Here is a 26,477-nt window from a genome sequence, read left to right as displayed (position 1 = left end):
GAAAGGAGGAGGAGAGAGAAAGGAGGAGGAGATAACAAGGAGGAGGAGAGAGCGAGGAGGAGAGAGAAAGAAGGAGAGAGCAAGGACGAGGAGATAACAAGGAGGAGAAGAGAGAAAGGAGGAGGAGATAACAAGGAGGAGGAGAGAGCAAGGAGGAGAGAGCAAGGAGGAGAGAGCAAGGAGGAGGAGATAACAAGGAGGAGGAGTTAACAAGGAGGAGGAGAGAGAAATGAGGAGGAGAGAGAAAGGAGGAGCAGAGAGCAAGGAGGAAGAGAGAGCAAGGAGGAGAAGATAACAAGGAGGAGGAGAGAGCAAGGAGGAGGAGATAACAAGGAGGAAGAGATAACAAGGAGGAGAGAGAAAGGAGGAGAGAGAAAGGGGGAGGAGATAACAAGGAGGAGGAGAGAGAAAGGATGAGGAGAGAGCAAGGAGGAAGACAGAGCAAGGAGGAGAAGATAACAAGGAGGAGGAGAGAGCAAGGAGGAGGAGAGAGCCAGGAGGAGAGAGCAAGGAGGAGGAGAGAGCAAGGAGGAGGAGATAACAAGGAGGAAGACAGAGCAAGGAGGAGAAGATAACAAGGAGGAGGAGAGAGCAAGGAGGAGGAGAGAGCCAGGAGGAGGAGAGAGAAATGCTGGGGGTAAAAATGTTTGAAAACATCATTTTTAATCAGAGGAAAGTAAGCAGGCAAGAAAATAGATTTGATGCTGATCAAATGAAAACTGTGGTAGGAGTGTAGTTTGGATGTGATCATGTATGTTACAGTAACATGCACTGATAGTTAGATTTAATGGAATTGCATAGAAATTAATGCTTACTCTTAACTTCAGATAACGGAAGATATTTCAATCAATGAAATTGCTCATGTGTGGTCTTAAGGGACAGACCATCCAGAACAGCAGTCGGGACGGCAGAGATAGCCTACACACGACACAGCAACGACACAGCAACGACACAGCAACGACACAGCAACGACACAGCAACGACACAGCAACGACACAGCAACGACACAGCAACGACACAGAAACGACACAGCAACGACACAGCAACGACACAGCAACGACACAGCAACGACACAGCAACGACACAGCAACTCTCAATTCAATCACTACCAGTCATCTCCACAAAGGGATTACACAGACATCAAGACAACTAAAATGTTTGGAATTATTTGGGGTTATTAAGAGAATGTGAACCAGAGAGTAATGTTATTAAATATGTCCTATTGTATGTCCCTTTACACTAGTCCAGGGCTTCACTCCATTTGGTCGAATGACCTTTTGGCATCTGTAGTTTCAGTCATCCTGGCCGAGATTCAACTCAGCAAGTCTACTAAGTAATGGAATGGGGCTTGTGCTAGAGCAACACCAAGCCAGCCAGCAGGGAGGAGGGAACAGGCCAGGGAGAGAGCGTTGGAGAGAGAAGAGAGGAAAGAGGGGAAAGAGGAGAGCTAGTGTAGAGAGGATACTGAAATGACAATGATAAAATACACCAGGCATTCCCAGCTCCAGTACATGATGTAGCAGATACAGGTAGATACTGAATCCAACAGAAAATAGTAAAAGCAGCAGCATTGATAGATCAGATTCATCTGGGGGAAAGTGTGTTAGCGAAGCTACTAAGCCAGCTAGCTGTCTGAAGTTCAGCACCCCTGGAACACAACTCTCTGAATAAACTGAGCACTCACAAGAGAACACTCATTAACAGTTATACAGAGAACAGAGAACTACAATATCTCACTCATATGGTTCATGGAGATCTGAGTCTTTGTGGAGGCAGGCATGGGGAGGGGTATTATAGGGTTATTGGTTGCATGATTGGTTGGTTGGCTGTGAGCGACAGCGGGTCCTTGGGTTCCTGTGAAAAATAGCCCAGTGACCTGGGTAGTGTTCCAGTAAAGATCTCATGAGTGAATTCAGTGTTCCAGTAAAGATCTCATGAGTGAATTCAGTGTTCCAGTAAAGATCTCATGAGTGAATTCAGTGTTCCAGTAAAGATCTCATGAGTGAATTCAGTGTTCCAGTAAAGATTTCATGAGTGAATTCAGTGTTCCAGTAAAGTGCTCATGAGTGAATTCAGTGTTCCAGTAAAGTGCTCATGAGTGAATTCAGTGTTCCAGTAAAGATCTCATGAGTGAATTCAGTGTTCCAGTAAAGTGCTCATGAGTGAATTCAGTGTTCCAGTAAAGTGCTCATGAGTGAATTCAGTGTTCCAGTAAAGTGCTCATGAGTGAATTCCCTGGGTGTGCTAAGCATTGATCTCCACATTAGGTGGAATCACCATAGATCCCCCTAGTTTTTAATCATTTAGAACTGGGATAGTTAGTCTCCACTTCCTTTGATAGTAAGCCTCAACTTAACTGGCCTTCTCCACGGCCACCCCGATCTCTGAACTAGAGCAGCATCTAAAGCCACACTAAACACACAACTTGAAGTTTTTGATGATGGCTCTAGGAATAACAAACATCTCTTACATTCAAATATTTACAGTACCAATAAGAGCAGCAAAGCGCACGACAGTACTTCACTTCCTCAATCAATCTCTTCCACATGAAAACCAGAGTTTTCAATGACAGTGGAGTGAATAGCACTATTATGACGGCCCACAAGTTGTGAGGTGAATTTGCGTAATTGAGGTTAATACAGGACCTCATCACCATGGAGATCACCTTGGGAGTTAATCAGTATAGAGGACTTGTCTTATTGTAAGATAATAACACATAGTGGAACAATAGTCTAGTCCACTAGTACCCAGGAAGTAGTCAGGAAATGGACCTCCTCAGTCCTCATAATGGTCCCAGGCACAGTTATTTCCAGTCTGTAAAACTGGAGGAACAGGGGAAGGATCACAGGCCAAGGGATCTATATATACATCATGCTGGCGCCAAGTTTGGGCCAACTGTCTCTCCTTTAGATCAAGGATCGTCTGTCCATGAGTAAATGCATATCAGTATTTCCATTTTGATTTTCAATACACTTCAAAAGATTGGTACACTCCAACACTACTGCTCCTCAGATTGGTACACTCCAACACTACTGCTCCTCAGATTGGTACACTCCAACACTACTGCTCCTCAGATTGGTACACTCCAACACTACTGCTCCTCAGATTGGTACACTCCAACACTACTGCTCCTCAGATTGGTACACTCCAACACTACTGCTCCTCAGATTGGTACACTCCAACACTACTGCTCCTCAGATTGGTACACTCCAACACTACTGCTCCTCAGATTGGTACACTCCAACACTACTGCTCCTCAGATTGGTACACTCCAACACTACTGCTCCTCAGATTGGTACACTCCAACACTACTGCTCCTCAGATTGGTACACTCCAACACTACTGCTCCTCAGATTGGTACACTCCAACACTACTGCTCCTCAGATTGGTACACTCCAACACTACTGCTCCTCAGATTGGTACACTCCAACACTACTGCTCCTCAGATTGGTACACTCCAACACTACTGCTCCTCAGATTGGTACACTCCAACACTACTGCTCCTCAGATTGGTACACTCCAACACTACTGCTCCTCAGATTGGTACACTCCAACACTACTGCTCCTCAGATTGGTACACTCCAACACTACTGCTCCTCAGATTGGTACACTCCAACACTACTGCTCCTCAGATTGGTACACTCCAACACTACTGCTCCTCAGATTGGTACACTCCAACACTACTGCTCCTCAGATTGGTACACTCCAACACTACTGCTCCTCAGATTGGTACACTCCAACACTACTGCTCCTCAGATTGGTACACTCCAACACTACTGCTCCTCAGATTGGTACACTCCAACACTACTGCTCCTCAGATTGGTACACTCCAACACTACTGCTCCTCAGATTGGTACACTCCAACACTACTGCTCCTCAGATTGGTACACTCCAACACTACTGCTCCTCAGATTGGTACACTCCAACACTACTGCTCCTCAGATTGGTACACTCCAACACTACTGCTCCTCAGATTGGTACACTCCAACACTACTGCTCCTCAGATTTGGGACACTCCAACACTACTGCTCCTCAGATTGGGACACTCCAACACTACTGCTCCTCAGATTGGGACACTCCAACACTACTGCTCCTCAGATTGGTACACTCCAACACTACTGCTCCTCAGATTTGGGACACTGATGGAATTGAGACACTGATCTCTTACTCTCATTTTTCTTTCTTGTTCTCTCCCGCTCACATTCTCATTCTTTCTCTGTGCTATCTGGGCTTTGGAGTGGAGTCTGTTTGAGTGTGAAGCTGTGGTGCAGGATGGTGTTAAGAGAGGAAGGGAGAGGAGAGGATGTGAAGTGGAGGTGCTGCCTGGGTCTCACAAGGATCTGAATATGTTAGATGCTGTTATAATCTCCACCCGGCACAGCCAGAAGAGGACTGGCCACCCCTCATAGCCTGGTTTTTCCTAGCCACCGTGCTTCTACACCTGCATTGCTTGCTGTTTGGAGTTTTAGGCTGGGTTTCTGTACAGCACATTGTGATATCAGCTGATGTAAATTTGATTTGATTTGAGATACCACAGAGACCCACATACACACAGAGCACTGTCGCCAGATCAAGGAGGGAGTCCTAGGCACCTTGCTAATGGACACAGCATGGCCATTTGGCAGAGCCAGAGAAGAAACGGTTAGCTAGATACAGCTAAGAGACTGGGAGGAAAACAGGCTGAAGACCCATTCCATGTGGAAGGAGAAACAGAGCAAGCTGTCAGGCCAGAAACACCTGAAAATGGGAGGGGCGAAAGAGGGGATGAAGTGGATGGGGCAGTGAGGGAATCAAATCAACAGATAAGGCCAGGTGACGACACCAGTCTTATAAGAGTCTTTGAAAGCATGATATACTTAGGCTATGGTTGTCCAACTGGAAACACATGCTGTACCTAGCCCATCACTGGGTGACACATCCACAGCTTCTACAGAACTCAGTTCTTAAAGGGACATTTCACCACTGCTCTTTCACTCTATATGTCCATTATTATGTTATGAACATATAATATGTGTCATAAAAATTGAACATTTCCTCACCACACACAAATGCGAGCGTTTCTGCATCTCACCGGTAGAAATGGGACATTTACACTTCCTGGTTGTAAGCTAACCACAATATCCAGAATTCATTGTGATTTCAGGATGTAGTCGAGGTGGACCCAGTTGAGAATGGGTGTCAACAGGTAGCTAACGCTACTCACTGGACCAGCCACTCGTTCATAGAACATCAGCTTGGGAATAACTATTTATTTCTATTTTTGTGTCGAGAACAACTGTACAGTTTTGTCATGGTGTGGTGCTCAACGTGGATGTGCAAACTAAAAGCAAGCACAGGCTGCTGGGGTATCATTTCATTGGTTACCTTACTAAGTCGAGCAGCGGTAACATAGCTAGTTAATAACTAGGTAGAGAATTACATTTGTTTATCTAAACCAAATCTTGCTAGCTTTCATAATATGCTGGCTAGACATTCCAAAGCAAATCAATGTAATTAGCCAGCTGCTTTCTGGTGATGTGATTTGTAACTTTGCAAGCTAACGTTAGCTACTTTAGGTTACATTAGCTACAGCCTACCGGACCGTATCTAACCGCTAGCTAGCTCTTGAAAACCCTTCTCCGTATGTAGGTTTTTCAGCAGTTACATTCACCCACATTTGGCTTTATGTGAACTACAATTCCTATGCTGTGTTTGATTATTGAAAAGTCAATAATCAAAATGCTTTTCGAAACATATGCTGATATGCCCCATATCTTTCATATCAGCGAGAAATAATATTTAAAAAATTATACATACAATTACTGTAGCAGTTTTGCACAGATCCACAAGCTGTGTGTTCCTCCTGTTGACGAACTACACTTCCTCCCCACTTACGTTTACACACAGGTGTTCAGAGCACGCTAGATAGCTAATTAGCACAGGTAACTGCCTACGTCTTCCATCTGTCTTCTGTAGCATGGCGATATGGCCATGTGGGAGCACTAATCATATAAAGGTGTGTAGTAATTTAACCTTTTGTTTTTTGAAAATGATTCATTGCTGATATGAAAGATACGTTCCTTATGTTTACAAAAACGTACCACAAGCGATGCGTTAACGTTAACGTTTAGAGCAAGCGTCGGGGCTCTTAACAAAACTCCCCCGGTCAGAAGATTCTATCGTTAAAAGGCGCTAAAGCAGTTAGTTTATATGAATGGGGTTAGCTAGCTAACTAACTACCACAGAGGCTGACGTGACTGGCCTATGTGTTCTATTTACAGATTCTGATCCCATCAACATCTGCAGCGGCATCAACATCAAGCTTAGCACCAAGAACTAATGTATGTCACCTTACCTAAATCTTTCCACTCCATTATGAGAAAATAAATTTACTGGAGCTAGGCATTAACATGGTCTGTGTCTTGTTTTCATAGCTGGTGTGTTTATCAGTAGGCTACTTTTCTCTGTATTATGGAGGCTTAGCTGATTCTTTATGCAAAGCTTGAAGTCTAAATTGGAGAAAAGAAGAGTTGTTAGTAAGGAGGGGATGGTGTGGGTGACTGACTGGTGTCTGTTGAGGGTGGGTGTTGTGTGTCAAGGTCAGTATGCATGACCTATTGACACGAGGAGAATGGGTGGATATACAGTAGTACCTTGTTTGAGTGTGTATTGATGGGGACAAAGTAGCAAATGTTGGCTAATCACTGACTAGAGTACAGTATGTACTACAGACTAGTCCTGCTGCTGCTGATGATGATTACCTTGACACCAGCTTCAGTAGTACAGATCCTGTAGACCCATTGGATGAAAGATTTCAGCCTGGAATAAGCTGAAGCTCAACATCATCTGACTGGGAAGAGGAAAAGACTTCACGGGGCTGGCAAGAGCCAAAGTGTATAGTCTATGAGTCCCAGGGCATGGAGCTCATTAAGTTCTACCAGCTGCCATTGCCCAACACAAGATGAGGTTCACCAGCTGAACATCATTCAGGACCCTGCCTGGAACATTCAGCCAACACAACATCCATATTCAGTTGGACTGATGTTGTAGTATAATACACACTGAACAGCAATATAAACACAACATGCAACAATTTCAAAGATTTTACTGAGTTACAGTTCATATAAGGAAATCAGTCAATTGAAATAAATTAATTAGGCCCTAATCTATGGATTTCACATGACTGGGAATACAGATGTGCATCAGCTGGTCACAGATACTTAAAATAAATAAGGTAGTGGCGTGGATCAAAAACACAGTCAGTATCTGGTGTGACCACCATTTGCCTCGCATAGAGATGATCAGGCTGTTGATTGTGGCCTGTGGAATGTTGTTCCAGTCCTCTTCAATGGCTGTGTGAAGTTGCTGGATATTGGCGGGAACTGGAACACGCTGTCGTACACATCAATCCCAAACATGCTCAATGGGTGACATGTCTGGTGAGTACGCAGGTCATGGAAGAATTGGGACATTTTCAGCTTCCAGGAATTGTGTACAGATCCTTGCGACATGGGGCCGTGCATTATCATGCTGAAACATGATGTGACGGCAGCAGATGAATGGCACGACAATGGTCCTCAGTGTCACGTCCTGACCAGTATAAGGGTTATTTGTTATTGTAGTTTGGTCAGGACGTGGCAGAGGGTATTTGGTTTATGTGGTTCGGGGTGTGTGTATTTATGTAGAGGGTAGTTGATTTATGTATTCCGGGGTTTTTTGGTCACTGCTCTATGTTAGTCTATTTCTATGTTCTTTCTAGTTAGTCTGTGTCTATGTTTAGTTAATTGGGGTATGGACTCTCAATTGAAGGCAGGTGTTGTCTAGTTGCCTTTGATTGAGAGTCCTATATATTAGGGTGTGTTTGTATTTGTGGGAGGTTGTTTCTTGTTTAGCTGTCATTGCATGACAAGACTGTCTTTTTCGTCGTTCTTCATTGTTGTTAATTTTGTATACGTGTTTGTTTGGTTTTCCTTCTTTCACCTATTAAAAGAAGATGAGTATACAACCCGCTGCGTTTTGGTCCTTCCCAGACGACAATCGTGACACTCAGGCTCTCGTCACGGCATCTCTGTGCATTCAAATTGCCATCGATAAATTGCAATTGTGTTTATTGTCTGTAGCTTATGCCTGCCCATACCATAACCCCACCACCACCATGGGGCACGTTGACACTAGGAAAACGCTTGCCCACACGACACCATACATGCTGCCTGCCACAGTTGAAACTGGGATTAATCCATGAAGAGCAAACTTCTCCAGCGTGCCAGTGGCCATCCAAGGTGAGCATTGCCCACTGAACTCGGTTAAGACGCCGAACTGCAGTAAGGTCAAGACCCTGGTGAGGACGACGAGCACGCAGATGAGCTTCTCTGAGACGGTTTGTGCAGAAATCCTTTGGTTGTGCAAACCCACAGTTTCATCAGGTGCCCGGTAGGCTGGTCTCAGATGATTCCGCAGGTGAAAAAGCCGGATGTGGAGGTCCTGGGTTTGCGTGGTTACACGTGGTCTGCGGTTGTGAGGCCGGTTCGACGTACTGCCAAATTCTCTAAAACGATGTTGGAGGCGGCATATGGTAGATAAATTAACATTCATTCTCTGGCAACAGCTCTGGCGGACATTCCTGCAGTCAGCATGCCAATTACACGCTCCCTCAAAACTTGAGACATCTCTGGCATTGTGTTGTGTGCCAAAACGGCACATTTTAGAGTGGCCTTTTATTGTCCCCAGCACAAGGTGCACTTATGTAATGATCATGCTGTTTAATCAACTTCTTGATATGCCACACCTATCAGGTGGTTGGATTGTCTTGTAAAAGGATAACTGCTCACTAACAGGGATGTAAAGAAATTTGTGCACAAAAGTTGAGCGAAATAAGCTTTTTGTGCAAATGGAACATTTCTGGGATCTTTTATTTCAGCTCATAAAACATGGGCCCAGCACTTTACATGTTGCGTTTATATTTCTGTTAAGTATAGAATACCTAGTATGCTCACAACTGCATTGTAGTGTAGATATTGTTAGCTCTTGTACATAAGTATATAATGGAGTTTGATGTTTTATATAACATTATTTACAAGTGTCCTGACAAGTGACTAAACGATTCAGCTGCATCAAAAATCAATAAAGTGTTGACTTCTGGATCAATTCATTGTGATATTCATGAAATGAATTTGGAAGTAACTAGCTACAGTCTTACTGCTAAAACAAATTACACAGGGAGTTGGTGTATCATTTCAACTTTCATTTGTTGGCAAGTAAACATGCTTCAATAAAACAGTACATTAGTCTGTCAATGTAGAAAATAAGAAGACATGGATTGTATTCAAGACAAAGTTTATTTGCTCTAAAGACCGAGGTAAGTTTACACAGCAGTAAGCAGGAACAGTTATGTCAATGTATGACATATACAGAACAAAACTATAAATAAAACATGTAACGTGTTGGTCCCATGTTTTATAAGATTAATAAAAGATTCCAGAAATGTTCCATACACACAAAAAGCTTATTTCTCTCAAACTTTGTGCAGAAATTTATTTACATCGCTGTTAGTGAGGAGTATTTCTGTTTTCCCTTTTGTAGGGAAAACTCATTCTGATTGGCTGGGCCTGGCTCCCCAGTGGGTGGGCTTGGCTCCCAAGTGGGTAGACCTATGCCCTCCCAGGCCCACCCATGGCTGCTCTGCCCAGTCATATGAAATCCATAAAATCCATAAATTAATTTATATAAATTGACTGATTTCCTTCTATGACCTCAGTAAAATCTTTACAATTGTTGCATTTTGCGTTTATATTTTTGTTCAGTGTACAGTGCATTCGGAAAGTATTTAGACCCCTTGACTTTTTCCACATTTTGTTATGTTACAGTCTTATTCTAAAATTGATAAAATAGTTTTTTCCCCCTCGTCAATCTACACACGATACCCTATAATGCCAAAGTAAAAAATGTTTTTTATTTATTTATTCAAACAAAAAAATGGAAATATTACATTTACAGAAGTATTCAGACTCTTTACTCAGTACTTTGTTGAAGCATCTTTGGCAGTGATTACAGCCTAGAGTGTTCTTAGGTATTACGCTACAAGCTTGGCACACCTGTATTTGCGGAGTTTCTTCCAATATTCTCTGCAGATCCTCGCAAGCTATTTTCAGGTATCCCCAGAGATGTTTGATCAGGTCCAGGCTCTGGCTGGGCTACTCAAGGGCATTCAGAGACTTGTCCCCAAGCCACTCCTGCGTTGTCTTGGCTGTGTGCTTAGGGTCGTTGTCCTGTTGGAAGGGGAACCTTCGCCCCAATCTGAGGTCCTGAGTGCTTTGGATCAGGTTTTCATCAAGGATCTCTCTGTACTTTTCTCCCTGCATCTTTCTCTAGATCCTGACTAGTCTCCCAGTCCCTGTCGCTTCCACCACCATGCTTCAACGTAGGGATGGTGCCTGGTTTCCACCAGACGTTCAGGCCAAAGAGGTTAATCTTAGTTTCATCAGAACAGAGATTCTTGTTTCTCATGGTCTGAGAGTCCTTTAGTGCCTTTTGGCAAACTCCAAGCGGGCTGTCAAATGCCTTTTACTGATGGCTTCCGTCTGGCCACTCTACCATAAAGGCCTGATTGGTGGAGTGCTGCAGAGATGGTTGTCCTTCTGGAAGGTTCTCCCATCTCCACAGAGGAACTGGAGCTCTGTCAGAGTGACCATCGGGTTCTTGGTCACATCCCTGACCAAGGCCCTTCTCCCCCGATTGCTCAGTTTGGCCGGGTGGCCAACTCCATGAAGAGTCTTGGTGGTTCCAAACTGATAGGAACATTGTTGAGACAATTCCAATGGCTCTATTGAACAAGGACAAACACGTCTACTTGCTGCTAGCATGACCGTGCAATTGGCGAAACACAAAGGCCACCATCATTTTTACAACGCATAACTCCATGATTTTTTGGATCAGACAGCAGGCTCAATCAACCATGACATCATTGGTTGAACTCTCCCGCCTCGAAAATTCAAAAATACCGCTATGTTGTATAATTATATCTGAAACACCTCTCATCAATCATAATTCTATAGGGAGACTGGGACAACACCCCAAATAGTGACTAGCAGTGAAGTTTCCCTTTGAACTGTTCAATGATCTCATTCCAAAATACCTTTTGCCTGCCAACGCTGATGGCATTGATACGGTCAAGATAGACACCTTCTAGTCTTCATAACAGTAGTCTCACATTGTCATACCTTCAAAATCATGTCATTGTCATGTCTCCCGTTTTAGGGAAGCCTGGTTCTCGACGAGGCTACCACGACAGTGATCTAATTTGCAGTGGCACCATTCATTACACTTTCGATTCACAATAGACAGACCCGACCAGTTAGTAGCCTTTATGGACTGATATCAAAGTGAACGCCCTTACCAATAAACTGGATTTATCCAAAGGTCACAAACAGCTCTCTCTGAATTTAAGGATAAGAAGCTATATTCCAGCTAGCACATACATTTCTGAGATCCATATGTTTCTTAGAGCTTGGTGAGAGTGTGGTTGTCCTATGATTATTTTCCATACAACCTTCCCACAACCTTTTGGGAATGATACAGGATAGTTGCTTGGCTCTGGAACATTCTCAGCACATTTAAGGAACTTGACAAAAAAAAAAGTGAATAATATTGGTATTTCATTACTTTAAAGATGCACTATGCAGAAATCGCTTCACCATTTCCTGGTTGCTAAATTCTAATAGTTCTCCTAATTTCAGTTAATGTGACTATCTGTCTGATCTGTTTCACCTGTCTTTGTGCTTGTCTCCACCCCCCTCCAGGTGTCGCCCATCTTCCCCATTATCCCCTGTGTATTTATACCTGTGTTCTCTGTTTGTCTGTTGCCAGTTGGTTTTGTTCGTTGAACCTACCAGCGTTTTCTTGTTTTTCCCGGCTTTGACCCTTCTGCCAGCCCTGACCCTGAGCCTGCCTGTCGTCCTGTACCTTTGCCCCACTAGTCGGGATTACTGACCTCTGCCTGACCTGACCTTGAGCCTGCCTGTCGTCCTGTACCTTTGCCCCACTAGTCGGGATTACCGACCTCTGCCTGACCTGACCCTGAGCCTGCCTGCCGTCCTGTACCTTTACCCCGTCTCTGGATTACCGACCTATGCCTGACCTGACCCTGAGCCTGCCTGCCGTCCTGTACCTTTGCCCCTGTTGTTGTAATAAACATTGTTACTTCGACACAGTCTGCATCTGGGTCTTACCTTAAAAGTGATGGAGACAAAACAAATAGTCATTGTGTAGAGAATAATTGTTCGATCTAAACCTCTGTGAAATATATTTTCCATAACCAAAAATATTGTATATTCAGCTGCTTGAAGCATGGTGTACAAAACCACGAGTAAAAGATGCAAAAACAAAACTTCAGAATGGGAAGCATAGAAAAAGCACACAAAACAGATCTACTGCTTCTTAGACTTGCTTTCAACGGGAATTAAAGATCTATAACTCACATTTCTATGTGAATTTTATTGCATCGCCCAAAAACGTACATATTGTAGCTTTAAAAGAACGTTTCCTAAAAGTTGGTTAATTTCAATGTTTGTAATGTTCTAGGAACTTTCTCCAACATGTTTGACACTGAGAATGTTCGCAAATAATTCAGAGTTAAGAATGTTAAGAAAAAAGGTTCTGTGGGAATTTAAATACTTTTTATTTTACTTATTTAACTAGGCAAGTCAGTTAAGAACAAATTATTATTTACAATGATGGCCTACCCCGGCCAAACCCTCTCCTAACACGGATGACGCTGGACCTATTGTGCACCGCCCTATGAGAATCCCAATCACGGCCGGTTGTGATACAGCCCGGGATCAAACTCGGGTCTGTAGTGGCGCCTCTAGCACTGTGATGCAGTGCCTCAGACAACTGCGCCACTCAGGATCAAAACGTTTCCTCAGCATAATGTTTCCTGTAAGTTTCCTCATCCCACTGGACACAGACGTCAATTTAACGTCTATTCCACGTTGGTTCAATTTCATCAATTTGATGTGAAAATTAAGAAAACTTTCCATAAAACCACAATAAAAATGTTGTAACATTTAGAGAACGTTCTAAGAATTATTATCTCCAAATTTATACATTCCGTTCTCAGCATCAACAAAAGTCTCTCTATCCTCTATCTGGTTAAGTGTGTTAAGGTGTGTTGGCCTCACCCACTAATTCGCCATATCTGATCTTAATAAGGGCTTGTTTCCTTTGACATGGGGTCTGCATGAATAGAATAAAATAAACAGCTTTGTATGCATTAAAAAACTTGGCGTTCTAGCTCCTTCCTGGTGGTGCAGTGGACTAACTGCATGGATGGGAACAGAAGGTTCGAAACTCACTGATAAAAAAACCCAAATAAAAAACAAATGTGTTTGCATGATTAATACCTAAGGAAATTCATTTCCATGTGTCCTATCTGTGCTTGGAGTTCAAAAAAGTGGACCCAAACTAAGCTAGCAGTGTTATTAAAAGTCTTATTAAAACATTCAGTGAATGTTTTAAGGAAGTTATTCAAAAACCTCAAAATAACCTAGAATTTACGTTCTCAGAGCGTTAATAAAACCTACCAGGAAAACGTTCAAGGAAACAGAGTAAAACATTCTCAGAACCTCCCTGTAGCCTAAAAATAAGTGTTCCTAAACAGGCTAAATGTTCACTTCTGTTCCCAAAATGTTTAAAAAACATTCAGTTTTACCGGTCAGGAAAGGCATGGCTTCCTCCCACAACAAATTGGAAACCAAAAACATATATTCCCAAATGTACTAGCTGGGATCTATATTGTCTCTTAGTTGGGATGTAAAACAGAAAGCTCATGACCCACAGCTGAATAGTAAAGCAGAACAGAATGTTCCTGCTGGTTTACATGCTGACCATTGACTTAAACAGCACAAATGTGACGTATAAGGTGTATTGTTCATTGATGGTCTTTATAGGATAATCAAGTGGTACCATCTCTGTAACATGCATGGATGGCTCAGATATGCTGGTTGATATGCCATGGAAATTGCCTGTGGAAATGGCAGATCTAAATGTCGTTATGCAAAGTCATTTGACCGCAGTGTTGATCTGAACACACAGTACTGTATATCAGGCGTGAATAATCCATATGAGTAGGCCTATAAAACCAAGAAACACATAGACTCACATTTCAAAGCTTCAGATAATCGGGGACCCGATCCTTATGTGAAAGTGGAAACACAACAGTAGCCTAAAAATAAGAGCTGTGTGAGGTAGTGGGTTCATTGGGGATGATCACAATGCTCAGTCAGCAATTTCATTGCGTCAACCGAACGTTTTCTTATTTTGAACACATAAGACGAACGTGCACACGCACAAATACACACACCAACACACAAGCACGCTCTATTGTATCTCATTCATCCTTTAAAGCCATCTGTCTCATCATCTCTTCGCTTTCTCCCAATATACGTGAATTGTGTTGCAATTACAAACTGTTGTAATAGCTTCGCTACAACTGTTACACCAAAACTGCTCTAAGCTTACCTTGCAACCGAACATGAGGGAGAGAGTCCGGTTGCTGCAGATTACCTTACACTGACACATCACCGGTGAGAGGCACTTTAGATTCCTAACAGGCGGAGACATCTGTTCAACACCCATAGACCAGACCATACCCGTCCACCGCCAGATCAGCGACGCTGGAGAGGAGGGAGCGTTGAAGAGCGGTAGTGGGTGCAGGTGACTAGGCTATCCACAGCTGGAATCCTACCCTGAAACGTGCTAAGCTACTCAACGCTGAAATCCGACGTTCAACTCCAAGCGCTTGTATGATCAGAAAATGTAACTTTCAGTTCGGGAATATTAGTTATGGATTGTAGCCTAGCCTATTAGCTCTAAGGTTTGCTTAGACCCTGGACAGATGTTAAGGTTGAAATTATGTTGTTCACCTCATGTTCCTTCTATTGAAGTGTTACAAGAATACCATCATTCATGATTTGCACAAGTCTTCATCCACATCGGACTCTCTCTCTCTCTCTCTCTCTCTCTCTCTCTCTCTCTCTCCACCGTAAGGTTTGGATTTCATGCGCAATTATAATTGGAACGTGTAGTAGGCTCTGCATATGTGAATCAAGACAAAAGCAGTTATGTTATAGGCTCCCACGCGGACATAGGCTATCGATAATCACACGACATACACAATTATTTTTGGACGGTAGGTTATTTTTTATCAAAACATGCAAACATATAATCAATAAACAGTAAATGATTTACTATCATGAGCTGACGTTTCCACATCATAGTCCTCTCACACTGTCTGCTGTTCACGCTCACAACTCCGCAGCGATCATAGAAAACACATATGGTGTTAGAATAGCGCCCCCACATGTACACATTGAGAAGTGTCAGCTGGGAACTCTCCATGGTTCTGAAATGCGATATTTTTTATTTCACCTTTATTTAACCAGGTAGGCCAGCTGAGAACAAGTTGTCATTTACAACTGCGACCTGGCAGTTGAATAAACCTTCAGCAGAGCAGTGGCCAGCGAAACACTATTTTCAGCGTACAAATGCAATCGCCTGTATATCAGCATGTGTCGGTATGTTTAACACTGAGACCTAAATCTAAAATAGAAACTTATGGTCAAACATGCAGAGACACATTCTCACACAAGGTCATCCAAAGTCTGTGTGTGGTTGTTTGGCAAAGCGTCCATATTCTATCCTCTCTCGAAGCGCATAGCAGAGGCCCAGCTAAAACACACCGGAAAGGCTATATGCCCTTCCCTGGCTCTTCTGGCCCAGATTAGTGTAGTATTCCCCCGCTTCACTTCAGCCCCCGCCCCCTCTCTCTCTCTCTCTCTCTCTCTCTCTCTCTCTCTCTCTCTCTCTCTCTTTCTCTCTCTCACACACACACGCACACACGCACACACACACACTTGCAAGTGTAGATGTCAATCTATGATAACAACTAGAAACACTGAGATTATCGGAATCAAGTGGTTCTCCTCAATATTAGACCGGTGTTATGGGCGGGGGCTGGCTGACTGCGTCCACAAGGTGGAGCGAGAGAACCAGGTGGACTAAATATTGTGCATTCATCTCAGGACCGACTGCAGCGATGTGCTCCACGCTCTCGAATGACGTCAGTGTTAAATGGAACAGATGCGACGGTACTGCACGGTGTGTGCAGAGATAAAATACCTTTTTCATCTTATTCCAAAAACCTTGTCTCTCCCCCGTAATAAGAGGCAAGTAAGGTGTCAGGGACGTTACAATTAACATTTATGGGCTGTCGTTATTCGAAGAGGAAGTTCAACATTCGCAGTTTATAGCCTTTATATCCTGGATACATTCCATTTTATCCTGTAGCCTTGCATTCCAGAGAGACCACAGAGGTTCATAAACTAACAAATCAATTGTGTACACAGCTAAGTGACTCCACACGGCTTTCATCCAATCATTACCAAACTATACATTTGAAAAAGATAGAATCACACACTGTTTCACTCTGTTTCTGCATTATGCATCATTGTGTATGTGACCAAGCACACCTGCTTTGGAACCCTACAACATGGTTTCCATGGATATTGTCTTCTAAAATAGAGCTTCTACCTTGGTTGTGGTACCAAACATTGGGGAGGCAGACAGATAAAAGACTCAGATGTTTCTGGACAAATGCAGGATGACAAACAGTGTGAAGATTTAATTGATAGATGTATACTGTTAAAAACTGCTTGTCACAACAGGTACACCCAAAGAAAAGAATCTCACTGTCCGTGATTGTTACATACACGTTCAAGAGAACATAGACATTATCCATACTAGAAGAAACTGGAGGCTGGAGGCTTTCCAAACAATGTTATCCAAAACACTATAGCCTGCTTGAAGAGGCTCTCAATGATAGTGTTATGGTTATATACCATGATGTAGTCAATTTCTGGTGTCTTATATGTGAATGGCAGACTGTGTGGGCCCTAGCCTAGCTGCCAGTCACAGAAACCTGTATGTGGGGCTGGCCTACCCCTTAGTGGGTTCAGGCAGTATAGCTCTCTAGCTCTCACATCACATGGTGGGACCCTGCTTGGATATATGATCAACAATGTCAGGTTTTTTACATTTCTATGGATCTTAAAGAGGTGTCTGTTTAGTCATCAACACTCCCCCCCCCATATTCTAAACTACTGTCCACCACTGCTACATTGAAAGTTGGCATTGTGTAATAGTAAGTTTGACATCACACTGCTACATTGCATATCAGTAATATTCATGTCCCAGAAGTATATTGTGTAGAAGTGAAATTTACATCCCAACATTACATTGTGTAGTAGTGAACTACACATCCCAACAGTACATTGTGTAGTAGGGAACTACTAGTGCTGTAAAGTACTTAAGTAAAAATACTTTTTAAAGTACTACTTTAGTCGTTTTTTGGGGTATCTGTACTTTACTATTTATATTTTTGACAACTTTTACTTTTACTTCACTACATTCCTAAAGAAAATAATGTACTTTTTATTCCATAAAGTTTCCCTGACACCCAAAAGTACATTTTGAATGCTTAGCAGGACAGAAAATGGTCCAATTCACACACTTATCAAGAGAACATCCTTGGTCATCCCTACTGCCTCCGATCTTGCGGACTCACTAAACACAAATGTTTAGTTTGTAAATTATGTCTGAGTGGTGGAGTGGGCCCCTGGCTGTCAAAGAAAATGTAGAATAAGGAAATTGTGCCATCTGGTTTGCTTAATATAAGGAATTTGATGTATAGCATTTACTTTTACTTTTTACTTTTACTCAAGTATGACAATTGACTATTTTTTCCATCACTGTACTTAAGTACATTTAAAACCAGATACTTTTAGACTTTTACTCAAGTAGTATTTTACTGGGTGACTTTCACTTTTACTTGAGTCATTATCTATCAATGTATCTTTACTTTTACTTAAGTATGACAATTGAGTACTTTTTCCACCTCATTGCAATGGTACATTGTGTCGTAGGGAACTACATGTCCCAGCAGTGCATTGTGTAGTAGTGAACTACATATCCCAACAGTACATTGTGTAGTAGGGAACTACACGTCCTAGCAGAACATTCTGTAATAGTGAACTACACATGCCAGCAGAACATTGTGTCATAAAGAACTACACATCCCAACAATACATTGTGTAATAGTGAACTACACATCCCAGGAAAGCATTGTGGAGTAGTGAACTTCAAATCCAAGCAATGCATTGTGTAGCGGTGAGCTTCACATCCCAACACTGCACTGCATCTGGGTAACAAGCAAGAGAGAGGATACCCCACAAGAGCTAGAGTGTTTCCATGACAACATCTGCAGGGGGTGGGGATTCCCCGTCGAATAGTCCATTGGCTAGCTGGCTGGTGGTCAGGTTACCGGGTTCCTATGACTGCACATCCTCATGAACTATTACAGCCTCTTAGAGTGTACAGTCAGGCCATGGGTCTCCTCCTCCTCCTGCTGCTACACCGGCTGTCACTGGGTTCCACCTCACTGGCCTTGACTGATACACCTGTCCTGTGTGTTCTAGTCTCCCCTCTCTCATGATTCCATGTGACTTGGGGTTGATTAAGGCACATCTTTATGTAACACGAGGGGATGTGATTTTAGTTAAGTGACGAAAGCATAATTGTAGGAAACAGTCAGTTACATGACTACTGCAATTTTGTTAGTTAAAGGTCAGATTAAAGCACCATATATTGTAGAGTTAACTCAAGAACAGCTCTACGTTAACATCATAGAAACACAGCACAACTTGCAGATTGTCAGATATACAGGTGAAGTTGGAGGTTTACATACTCCTTAGCCAAATACATTTAAACTCAGTTTTTCACAATTCCTGACATTTAATCCTAGTAATAATTCCCTGTCTTAGGTCAGTTAGGATCACCACTTTATTTTAAGAATGTGAAATGTCAGAATAAGAGTAGAGAGAATTATTTATTTCAGCTTTTATTTCTTTCATCACATTCCCAGTGGGTCAGAAGTTTACATACACTCAATTAGTATTTGGTAGCATTGCCTATAAATTGAATAACTTGGGTCAAACGTTTCAGGTAGCCTTCCACAAGCTTCCCACAATAAGTTGGGTAAATTTTGGCCCATTCCTCCTGACATAGCTGGTGTAACTGAGTCAGGTTTGTAGGCCTCCTTGCTCGCACATGCTTTTTCAGTTCTGCCCACACATTTTCTATAGGATTGAGGTTAAGGTTTTGTGATGGCCACTCCAATACCTTGACTTTGTTCTCCTTAAGCCATTTTGCCACATCTTTGGAAGTATGCTTGGGGTCATTGTCCATTTGGAAGACCCATTTGCGACCAAGCTTTAACTTCCTGACTGATGTCTTGAGATGTTGCTTCAACATATACACATAATTTTCCTGCCTCATGATGCCATCTATTTTGTGAAGTGCACCAGTCCCTCCTGCAGCAAAGCACCCCCACAACATGATGCTGCCACCCCCGTGCTTCACGGTTGGGATGGTGTTCTTCGGCTTGCAAGCCTCCCCCTTTTTCCTCCAAACATAATGATGGTCATTATGGTCAAACAGTTCTATTTTTGTTTCATTAGATCAAAAGACATTTCTCCAAACAGTACACATTTTGCCCCCATGTGCAGTTGCAAACTGCAGTCTGGCTTTTTTATGGCGGTTTTGGTACAGTGGCTTCTTCCTTGCTGAACAGCCTTTCAGGTTATGACAATATAGGACTCATTCTACTGTAGATACTTTTGTACCAGTTTCCTCAAGCATCTTCATAAGGTCCTTTGCTGTTGTTCTGGGATTGATTTGCACTTTTTGCACCAAAGTACGTTAATCTCTAGGAGACAGAACACATCTCCTTCATGAGTGGTATGACGGCTGCATGGTCCCATGGTGTTTATACTTGCGTACTATTGTTTGTACAGATGAATGTGGTACCTTCAGGCGTTTGGAAATTGCTCCCAAGAATGAACCAGACTTGTGGAGGTCTACCATTTTTTTCTGAGGTCTTGTCTGATTTCTTTTCATTTTCCCATGATGTCAAGCAAAGAGGCACTGAGTTTGAAGGTAGGCCTTGAAATACATCCACAGGTACACCTCCAATTGACTCAAATTATGTCAATTAGCCTATCAGAAGCTTCTAAAGCCGTGACATCATTTTCTGGAATGTTTAAAGACACAGTTAACTTAGTGTATGTAAACTTCTGACCCACTGGAATTGTGATACAGTGAATTATAAGTGAAATAATCTGTCTGTAAACAATTGTTGGAACAATTACTTGTGTCATGCACAAAGTAGATGTCCTAAACGACTTGCCAAAACTATAGTTTGTTAACAAGACATTTGTGGAGTGGTTGAAAAGCTAGTTTTAATGACTCCAACTTAAGTGTATGTAAACTTCTGACTTCAACTGTACATGATATGAAACCCAAGGAGCGGCACTATTTGAAAGCACCTGTTGAGAGGATGCTACCTTAGGGTACCTGATTGTCACGTCCTGACCAGTAAAAGAGTGGATTCGGCTATTTCAGCCACACCCGTTGTTGACAGATGCAATCTCCATAGACAAACATTGGCTGTAGAATAGCCTTACTGAAGAGCTCAGTGACATTCAACATGGCACCGTCATATGATGCCAACTTTCCAACAAGTCAGTTCATCAAATATCTGCCCTGCTACAGGTGCCCCGGTCAACTGCGAGTGCTGTTATTGTGAAGTGGAAACGTCTAGGAGCAACAATGGCTCAGGCGCGAAGTGGTAGGCCACACAAGCTCACAGAATGATACGAAAATCGTCTGTCCTCTGTTGTAACACTCACTACCGAGTTACAAACTGCCTCTTGAAACAATGTTAGCACAAGAACTGTTCGTAGGAAGCTTCATGAAATGGGTTTCCATGGCCGAGCAGCCGCACACAAGCCTAAGATTCGCAATGCCAACCGTCGGCTGGAGTGGTGTAAAGCTTGCTGCCATTGGACTGTGGAGCAATGGAAACGCGTTCTCTGCAGTGATGAATCACGCTTCACCATCTGGCAGTCCGATGGATGCCAGGAGAACGCTACCTGCCCCAATGCATAATGCCAACTACAAAGTTTGGTGGAGGAGGAATAATGGTCTGGGGCTGTTTTTCATGGTTCGTGCTAAGCCCCTTAGTTCCAGTGAAGGGAAATCTTAACGCTACAGCCTACAATGACATTCTAGACGATTCTGTTTGGGGAAGGCCCTTTCCTGTTTCAGCATGACAATGACCCCGTGCAGAAATGTGAGGTCCATACAGAAATGGTTTGTCGAGATCTGTTTGGAAGAACTTGGCTGGCTTGCACAGAACCCTGACCTCAACCCCATCGAACACCTTTGGGATGAATTGGAACCTCGACTGCGAGCCAGGCCTAATTGCCCAACATCAGTGCCCGACCTCACTAATGCTCTTGTGGCTGAATGGAAGCAAGTCCCTGCAGCAATGTTCCAACATCTAGTGGAAGAGTTTAGGCTGTTATAGCAGCAAAGGGTGGACCAACTCCATATTAATTGCCCATGATTTTGGAATTAGATGTTCGACGAGCAGGTGTCCACATACTTTTGGTCATGTAGTGTATGTTTGCAATGCTTGATAATGTGTGTGATGTTAACATAGAGGTCTATTTTCTGGGTGACCTGAATATATACTGGTTTTCATCAAGCTATCTGCTCATGAGGAAGCTGCTCACTGTAACCAGTGCCTGTTATCTGGCTCAGGTTATTAATCAACCTACCAGGGTGTTTACAAACAGTACAGGAACTACAGTAAATCATCCACATGTATTGATCATATTTTTACCCATGCTGCAGAACTCTGCTCTAAAGTTATATCCATACCCATTGGATGTACTGATCAGAATATAGTGGGCATATCTAGGAAAGCCAAAGTTCCAAAGGCTGGTCCTAAAATAGTGAATAATTGATCATACAAAACCTTTTGTACTGATTACTATGTTGAAGACACAAAAAATATGTTCTGGTCTGATGTGTGTAATGAGGAGCATCCAGACCATGCACTTATGAAATAGTTTCTTCCAGTTATTAAAACGCATGCACCTATTAACAAACTGACTGCTAGAACTGTTAAAGCCCCGTGGATTGATTAAGAATTTAAACGTTTTATGGTTGAGAGGGATGAGGCAAAAGTACTGGTTTATAAGTCTGGCTGCACATCTGATCGGCAAACCTACTGTAAATTGAGAAATTGCGTGACTAAACTGAACAAAAATAAAAATGAATTATGATGGAAAAAATGATGGAAAAAAGCTTTGGAATAGTTTAAATGAAATTATAGGCAGAAAGGCTAATTCCACTCTATCGTTCACTGAATCAGATGGCTCATTTGTCACAAAACCTTTGATGTTGCCAATTACTTGAATGACTATTTAATTGGCATAGTAGGCAAACTTAGGCATGAAATGCCAACAACAAACTGTGAGCCATCATATTCATTCATAAAATACCTAATTATGAAAGAAAAGCATTGTAATTTTGTAAAGTAAGTTTGTGTGAAGTGGAACAATTATTGTTGCCCATCAATAATGAGAAACCTCCAGATAATGACAGCTTAGATGGAAAGCTACTGAGGATGGCAGCTGACTATATAGCCACTCCTATTTGTCATATTTTTAGTCTGGAGAAAAATGTTTGTCCTCAGGCCTGGAGGGAAGCTAAAGTCATTCTGCTACCCAAGAGTGGTAAAGCCCCCTTTAATGGTTCTAACAGCAGACCAATCAGCTTGCTGCCAACTGTTAGCAAACGTAAGAAGAAATAATAACGACCAGATACAATGCTACTTCTCTGTAAACAAATTAACAACAGACTTTCAGCATGCCTATAAAGAAGAGCATTCTGCTGCTCTGGTCTTTATTTGACTCTTATTATTATAAATCCTGATGCTTAGCCACTTTACCCTGCCTTCCAGTACATATCTACCTCAAGTACCTCTGCACATTGATCTGGTACTGGTACTCCCTGTATATAGCTCCACATTGATCTGGTACTGGTACTCCCTGTATATAGCTCCACATTGATCTGGTACTCCCTGTATATAGCTCCACATTGATCTGGTACTGGTACTCCCTGTATGTAGCTCCACATTGATCTGGAAAAGGTACTCCCTGTATATAGCTCCACATTGACCTGGTACTGTTACTCCCTGTATATAGCTCCACATTGATCTGGTACTGGTACTCCCTGTATATAGCTCCATTCTTGTGTATTTTACTGTATTCCTCTTGTGTTACTATTTTATGATTATTTTTAAACTCTGCATTGTTGGGAAGGGCTCATAAGCAAGCATTTCACAGTAAAGTCTCCACCAGTTGTATTCAGCGCATGTGAGAAATCCAATTTGACTTGATTTGATTTACTGCACTGACACAAATGACTGATGATTGGTTGAGAGAAATTGATAATAAGAACATTGTGGGAGCTGTACTGTTAGATTTCAGTGCAGCCTTTGATATTATTGACCATAACCTGTTGTTGAAAAAACATATGTGTTAGGGCTTTTCAACATCTGCCATATCGTGGATTCAGAAATATCTATCTAATAGAACACAGAGGATTTTCTTTAATGGAAGCTTCTCTAATGTTAAACTGTGTAGTGTACCGCAGGGCAGTTCTCTTGGCCCTCTACTCTTTTATATTTTTACTACTGACTTAACACTGGTATTAAACAAAGTATGTGTGTCATTTAAAGGTTTTTATCACAAAACCTTTAAATGTATGTAGTTCTGTCTTTGAGCTGTTCTTGTCTATTAATGTTCTGTATTATGTCATCTTTTATGTTCTGTGTGGACCCCAGGAAGAGTAGCTGTTGCTTTCGCAACAGCAATTGGGGATCCTCATAAAATACCAAATATAGAGTTTTCAGTGAATTTATGTAAATCAAAAAGCTTGTCTGCATTTCCTGCAGTGCAGGAAAATTCTCAGCAACAAAGGAGTGATCAAATTAAGATCCTACATCTGTACCTGTTGAAGGCCTACAGCAACAGTGTTGGACAACATGAAAAGGAAAAACCTTGTCAGGGACCCACAGGACTGAACATTTTTGTTCCAGCTCAACAAGTACACCTGATTCACTCCTAATCAAAGACTTAGTCATTTGACTAGCTGAATCAGGTGTGCTATAGTGGTGGGCTGGAACAATATAGTCCAAGCGTGGGGGTCTCTAATCAATTGATTGGTAAACACTAACATTACAGGAAAAGATCACAGCATATCTGCACATATTTTTCCTCTGTGTCAGGAATTCTGCCAAACAGTGGGAAAGCCAGAGACCTGTTGCCTCTTTAAAGGCACAGTAAACAAGAAGGTTGGTCACTTAAGACAGGGGTTGTATATACGTGACCCTTTTTGAAAACATATGTTCTTTCTGTATTTACATGTAAAATGTAGGTTCTTCTATACGTGAATTACATCCACATTGAATCATTTATTTAACAATGACCTGACATACATTTCACCTTGTTTCACCACCCTGAGACACAACAAACACAGTGAGACTGTCACACACCACCCTGAGACACAACAAACACAGTGAGACTGTCACACACCACCCTGAGACACAACAAACACAGTGAGACTGTCACACACTACCCTGAGACACAACAAACACAGTGAGACTGTAAACACCACCCTGAGACACAACAAACACAGTGAGACTGTCACACACCACCCTGAGACACAACAAACACAGTGAGACTGTCACACCCCCCCTGAGACACAACAAACACAGTGAGACTGTCACACACCACCCAGAGACACAACAAACACAGTGAGACTGTCACACACCACCCTGAGACACAACAAACACAGTGAGACTGTCACACACTACCCTGAGACACAACAAACACAGTGAGACTGTCACACACCACCCTGAGACACAACAAACACAGTGAGACTGTCACACACCACCCTGAGACACAACAAACACAGTGAGACTGTCACACACCACCCTGAGACACAACAAACACAGTGAGACTGTCACACACCACCCTGAAACACAACAAACACAGTGAGACTGTCACACACTACCCTGAGACACAACAAACACAGTGAGACTGTCACACACCACCCTGAGACACAACAAACACAGTGAGACTGTCACACACTACCCTGAGAAACAACAAACACAGTGAGACTGTCACACACCACCCTGAGACACAACAAACACAGTGAGACTGTCACACACCACCCTGAGACACAACAAACACAGTGAGACTGTCACACACCACCCTGAGACACAACAAACACAGTGAGACTGTCACATGCGCACGCACGCACATACACACGCACACACGCACACCCACAATAACGGCCAGACAGCTCAGGCCCTGTTTATGTCCACTCAATAACTAAGCCTGGGGGAGACCTGAGCTACAAGTAACTAATCAACGCTCTCATGTTCCCATTTGTGTACTTACACACATACACACATACTGTACGTACAAACACTATATATACACACTCATACTATACAAACCCTATACACACACACACACTGTACAGAGAAACAACCTTCCAATCGCACCCAAATAAATATAATCTACCACAAAACCAGAGGAGGAATATACTCCTGTCTTCAACAAGTCCACTAGAACCACTCTCTATACGCACTTACCCCGACACATACACACCACATATACCAGGCCACGTTCATACGCTGATTCAACCCACCCTCCCATACACACACACATACGTACATGACTGCATAACTATAAATCTAAGGAACACACCCAAACACAGCACGCACAACATACGACAAAAACAGAGCTTTTACCTCCAGCTCCTATTGGTGCTGAGCTATAGGTGACCAGGCAGACAGACCTACAGACAGACCGACATACATTCAGACAGACAGATTGACCACCGTTCCCACAGCAACTACCACTCATCAACAACACTTTGACCCGACATGCCAGACACAGACGGAGAGACGGATGAGGGGTAATACCGAAAGACACAGAGGTAAATCTACCTACCACACACGAGCAGAGCGAAGGGAGCTTGTTGCGGCCCTTCATGAGCGAGACACACAGAAAAACAGCCTCTCAGACGCCCGTAGTAAAGGAGGAAAGGAGGGATGGAGGAATAGAAAGAGAGAGAGCGATGGGAGACTGTGAATGGGCTGGGGGAATAAAAAAGAGAGACGGGGAGGGGAAAAGAGGGAGGGGGAAGGGGGTTATCGTAGCAGATGAGGAGAAAGAGTTTTTCCTGGAAGCCAGAGTTGGTATTGGCTACGTCTCAGTGTTAAGTCTAGGGTTTGAACAGAGAGAGCTGGTTGACTGATCCAGCCGTGACTCACTAAATATGTTCGTCACAGCCAGTGAGAGAGGGAGGGGAGAGAGGGAGAGAGAGAGGGAGGGGAGAGAGGGAGAGAGAGAGGGAGGGAGGGAGAGAGAGAGAGAGGGAGGGGAGAGAGAGAGAGGGAGGGGAGAGAGAGGGAGGGGAGAGAGGGAGAGAGAGAGGGAGGGGAGAGAGGGAGAGAGAGAGGG

General features: G+C 42.9%; 1 protein-coding gene across 3 annotated transcripts in view; it reads right to left on the bottom strand.

The window, feature by feature from the left end:
* The window catches only part of LOC115204335 (disks large homolog 4-like), a 50,720-nt gene extending 24,458 nt beyond the window's left edge, over positions 1–26,262 (bottom strand). For 2 of the 3 annotated variants that reach the window (XM_029769832.1, XM_029769833.1), the window contains exon 1: positions 14,494–14,758. In XM_029769832.1, coding sequence (XP_029625692.1) covers positions 14,494–14,622 — 129 coding nt within the window. In that variant the 5' untranslated portion in view covers positions 14,623–14,758. Of the gene's footprint in view, positions 1–14,493; positions 14,759–25,964 lie in introns of those variants that run through there. The other variant, XM_029769834.1, reaches the window with a different exon arrangement.
* Positions 26,263–26,477: the final 215 nt, after the last annotated feature.

The sequence above is a fragment of the Salmo trutta genome, chromosome 12 (assembly GCF_901001165.1).
Source record: "Salmo trutta chromosome 12, fSalTru1.1, whole genome shotgun sequence".
Classification (NCBI taxonomy): domain Eukaryota; kingdom Metazoa; phylum Chordata; class Actinopteri; order Salmoniformes; family Salmonidae; genus Salmo; species Salmo trutta.
This window is presented reverse-complemented; position numbering and strand designations above follow the sequence as displayed.